Below are 5,104 nucleotides of genomic sequence, written 5' to 3'. Positions count from 1 at the left end.
AAAGGCTTGAAACCAGTATGTTATAAAGAATTCTTACAAATGAATTAGAAAAAGATAGATAGAAAAGAAAAACATGCAAGAATCTTGAGCTGACATCTCACAAAAGAAGATATACACATACCCAGTCAACATAAGAAAATATTTTCAATATCGTTAGCAATAAGAAAAAGGAAATTTTAACCACAAGAAGATACCACTACACACTCAGAATTGCCAAATTTTAATAATGTAAAATGTTGGGGATCATGGAATGCAACTAGAACTCACATAACCTTTGATGGCAGTGTGATTAGGACAACTGCTTTAAAAAATTGTTTGTTTCTATCTACTAATGTTGAATATACTTATAACCCATGACCTAGAAATTCTCTTAAATATACTTAACCAAATCATACATACAAATATATATATATAGATAGATAGATAGATAGATAGATAGATATATGCATCAGAAGACATGAAATATTCATAGAAGCATTATATATGATGTTCAAGAAATGAAAACAACCTAAATGTCCCTCAATAACGGGCATAGTGGGTAAAGAAACTGTGACATATGCATATGTTGGAATGCTACATATCAGTAGAAATGAATGGCTGCTGCTACCAGTAACAGCACAGATGAATCTCACCAACTTAGTATCAGAGAGAAAAAATGAATATGCACTTATAATTCTATTTATGCAGTATTTAAATTAGAACTGCCACCTTCAGGGGACTAGAAGGCATGATGACTAAGGGAGCATAAGTGAGGGCTTCTGAGGTTCAGATAATGTTGTATTGGGTTATCGGAAAAGTCATGACGTATTTTTTCTAGGTTTTTCATTGCAAAAATGTGTCATGACTTTTCCGGCAACCCAATATTTCTTGTTTGGGGGATGTTTACATGGGAGTATTCATTTTTGAAAATTTGTCATGCTATGCTTGTGAATTGTGTACTTTACTGTATATATGTTGTAGTCAATAAAAAAGCTTAATTAAAAAAATAGATACCATTTTTTATGACATAGTCAGTAAAAACGCTTAAAAACTAGACAGCATTTGTTTACCATCTTAGAGCTTCTATTTCAGTAGATACCAAATATTAAACATATGCATATAAAAATGCTTATATGGTTATAAACTATGATCATGTATGAAGGCAAAGAAGAAGATACTATAACATACGATCAAGTAACCAAGTAATTTGCTTTTTTATTGGGTGTTTTGGCCAGGCCTGTGTGAGAAAGTTATTTAATCTGAGTAAGGAAGAGAGTGGTGTAAGGTATGATTACAGAGGAATTGAAGACGAGGACATGCTCAATAGTTTGATCTTCATCCGATACAAGATCAGTGGGTAGCTTTAGAAGAGTTATTAGCAGGCCACTTATGTGATTTGATCAAGTTTTAAAATAATCACTCTGGCTACACTGTGAATTATGGATCTGAAAATGAGCCAAAGATGAATGCAGTTGGACCATTTAGAGGTTTTTGCAATATTCCAGGTAAAAAATGATGGCATCAATGATTTAAACCAGGGGTCTGCTAAGGTTTTATGTAAAAATGTCTCTTGCTTATACTTAAAGTTGTCATTGGAGCATGACAGCAGCCATCAACAATACATCAGTGAATGAGCATGGCTATGTTCCAATAAAGCTTCATTTGTAAGACGATGTGCTTAGTTTGTCAACCTCTGATCTAGACTGGAGAGCATACATTTTGGAAATAGATTTAACAGGATATATGGATTGGCTCTTGGGAATGTAGGTGAGAGAAGAGAATTCAAGGTTGATATTTAGGCTTCTGGCTAAAGTAATTTATGGATCATGGCATTGCTGATTAAGGAACAAGTTAGTTAGAAGTCTAGACCTGCTCACCTAAAATGGTGAGTAGTAACATGTCAGGGTTCCTGCGTTTTTCTCATCTTTGGTCTATAATGACAGGATGACAGTGTTTTGTGGAGTTTTACCACTGTAACAGTCATGACTAGAGATACTTTGTTTTTATACTTACTACACTAACAATTGAAAAGTGAGAAAACAGCAAAAGCATGAAAGCTAGTCAGTTGTATTGATCAGTTCTTTTTGCGTTTTCTGCGAACAGTAGGAAAGAAAAAATATATAGCTTTCTCAGACTCCCACTGGCTCACTGACAATATAATCTATAACCTCATTTTCTCCCTCTTTTCAAGAGTAACACCTCTCACTCCTGCCCCCAGCTGCCATCCTTACAAGGATAAACCAGAAAATATACAGGCTAAGAGAGATTCTGTGCTGATCCTTGTCCTACATTAATGGCATTGGGGTTTGGGGTGGCAGCTGAGGGGAACGGCTTTCTGCTGTTCTACATATTCCCTGTTGTAAGAGGCTCCTTTCTTCAAGTATTTGCCTTATTATCATTGTTATGTCAAAATTATAACACTGCTTTGATTTTCTTTATAGTTTGATGGGTTTGGGTTGTTGTATTTGATTAATATTACTTTTACCAACCTTTGACTTTGATAGGCTTTGCTCTCAGTACACGATACTGTGGCTCAGAAGAATTATGATCCTGTATTGCCCCCTATGCCTGATGATATTGACGATGAGGAAGACTCAGTAAAGATCATCCGTCTGGTCAAAAATAGAGAACCACTGGTAAGTGTTGGTCTACGTCTTGTGCTCAGATATGAGTGGATACCATGATGACACCGAATCTGACAGGGACGTTCCATATATTTCTCTCTTTAAAATACACTTTCTCTGTGTCCTCAAACCTTAAAATACATGTAAATGGAACTGTCTTGTCTAAAAAATATGATTTAGAAAAACGAAGCCAAATTAAATGACGGGCATTCTATTGGTTATAAATAACAATACTTTTAAAAATGTGACTTGTTGACATTTATAAAAGAAAGCATAACATGCACCAGTCACAGTTGACTTGAGAGTAAATGGTGGAACTAACAATAATTGCTTATTTATGGCTTTTCTAGAAAGCTGATTTATTTTAAAAGAATGAGGAAAAATTATTCAAGTGTCTGATATCTCAAAATGTAAATGTAGCCATTTATTTTAGCACCAGAATTTATGCAATGTTGAATTATGTTAAGGGATCTTTGGTAAGCAGAATAATGTGCCCTGCCCCAATGCCCAATGATGTCATGTCATAATCTTCAGAAGATGTAGATGTGTTACTTTACATAGCAGAGGGGATTTTCATGATTAGTTAAGGATCTTGAGATGGGGAGATTATTCTGGATTATCTGGTGGATCCAATCTAAACACAAGCGTTCTTATTAAAGTGACAGGAGGTTGGAAGGTCAGAGTCACAGAAGGAGATAGATGATGAAAGCAGAAGTTGNTTCCTTGTCCAAGGAGTTATATCAGTAAAAATATTACTAAGGGTAATGTCTGAGCGTTTACTTCCTATATTTTCTTTTAGGAGTTTTCTGGTTTTGGGTTTATGTAGAAGCCGTGTGTGTGTGTGTGTGTGTGTGTGTGTGTGTGTGTGTGTGTGACTTTTTTCCTTTGAATGACTTTAAGTTTTTCTCTTTCTTACTGGTTTTATGCAATTTGTTGTTACTTCTTTTATGTTCCTTGTGGTTAGATACATCGAGCTTCTTGAACATGTGAGTTTTTTTAAATCAAGTTTGTAATATTTTCTCCAGATTTTTTTTTTTAGCACCCTTCCTTTTTTTGGAGATGCCAGTTATATGTTATGCCATTGAAGTTGTCCTATAGCTCAATAATGTTCTCTTCATAATTTTTTCAATATATTTTCTCTTTTTTTCATTTTCCATAGTTATTTTTTGGGTCTGGCAATGCTCAAAATATTTTCTGGACAAATTTAATTGCTTCTTTGCTTAATGCCATTTTGGCTTATGAAAGTTTTCATAGGAATACTCTGCTTTTGGATAGTGGGGGGAACCTATAATGGAGGGTTTCTGAAGTTTGGGACTATTGACATTTTTGGGCTGAATAATAATTTGTTGGGGTGGTGGTGGTGGTGGTGGTGACTGTCCTATATGCTGTCAGATGTTTAGGAGTATCCCTGGCCTTTATATACCAGATGTCAGTAGCATCGCCCAAATTGTGACAAACCAAAAATGCCTCTAGATATTGCCAAATGGCTCTGGGGGAGTAAAATTGCCCTCGGTTAAGAGTCAGCGCTCTAATCCTCTCCGGTAGTATTTTCATAAGCAGCTTTTGCTAAGTACCTGGCTAAGGACTCAGGGGGACATCCCGTAGATCTCCAGAGCTCTGTCTCTGTGCAGTTCTTTCCTCTTTCATACTCTTCCCAGAGAAAACCCTGACCTGCCTTGACTCCCAGCTTTGTTTTTTCGACTCAAGGAGGCCACTGGGCTCTGCCTGGGTTCTTTCTCGCCTGACACAGCCAGGAAACTCTCTCTAGGCAGTAAACTGGGGCAGTCATAGCACTGATGTTTGTTTCCTGTCTCTTAGTGATCACTATTCTTCATTGTCTGATGTCTAGTGTCTTCAAAAACGACTGTTGAATTATCTTTTTTTTTTTTAAGTTGTCTCAAGTGGATCCCTGTTCACTTCATCTTGGCTCCCATACTCACTCATGAATGATACTTTTGCTGGATATATGATTCTGGACTGACTATTATTGTTTTTTTCTAAGCACTTTCAAGGTATTTTAACTATCTCCTAGTTTCCATTGCTGCCGCTCATCAGTCAGCTCTCAACCAATTTTTTCTTTCCTTTCTGATGATCTTTTTTCTCTGGGATGTTTTTGAGGTCTCATCTATGTCTTGGGCATTCTGCACTTTCACTATGATGTATCTAAGCATGGGTTCCTTTTTATTTTTTCTGTTTCCTAAAGGATATTTTGGGCTTTCTAAATATTCAAACTCTTATCTCTCATCAAGTCTTAAAAATTTGCAGCCATTCTGCCTTCAGATATTTCATCATCTTGATGCTGTTCATTTTTCCCCTTTGAAACTGTTATTGGATACAAAAAGCTTCAAACATAAAGGGAAAAAAAACATTAATTAGGCTCATTAAAATTAGGATCCTTTGTTGATCAAAAAATACTAATAAAAAATGAAAGGGCAAGCTACCAAATGGGAAAATATATTTGTAGTATGTGTAACCATCAAAGGCTTGAAACCAGTATGTTA

General features: G+C 35.8%; 1 protein-coding gene across 1 annotated transcript in view; it reads left to right on the top strand.

Moving 5' to 3' along the window:
• The window catches only part of MPP7 (MAGUK p55 scaffold protein 7), a 288,725-nt gene that overhangs the window by 172,226 nt on the left and 111,395 nt on the right, over positions 1–5,104 (top strand). The window contains exon 6 of the mRNA XM_019654387.1: positions 2,484–2,615. Coding sequence (XP_019509932.1) covers positions 2,484–2,615 — 132 coding nt within the window. The remainder of the gene's footprint in view (positions 1–2,483; positions 2,616–5,104) is intronic.

Source organism: Hipposideros armiger, unplaced genomic scaffold (assembly GCF_001890085.2).
Source record: "Hipposideros armiger isolate ML-2016 unplaced genomic scaffold, ASM189008v1 scaffold_221, whole genome shotgun sequence".
Lineage (NCBI taxonomy): Eukaryota > Metazoa > Chordata > Mammalia > Chiroptera > Hipposideridae > Hipposideros > Hipposideros armiger.
Note: the sequence above shows the minus strand (reverse complement) of the source record. Positions and strands in the feature narration are given on the sequence as shown.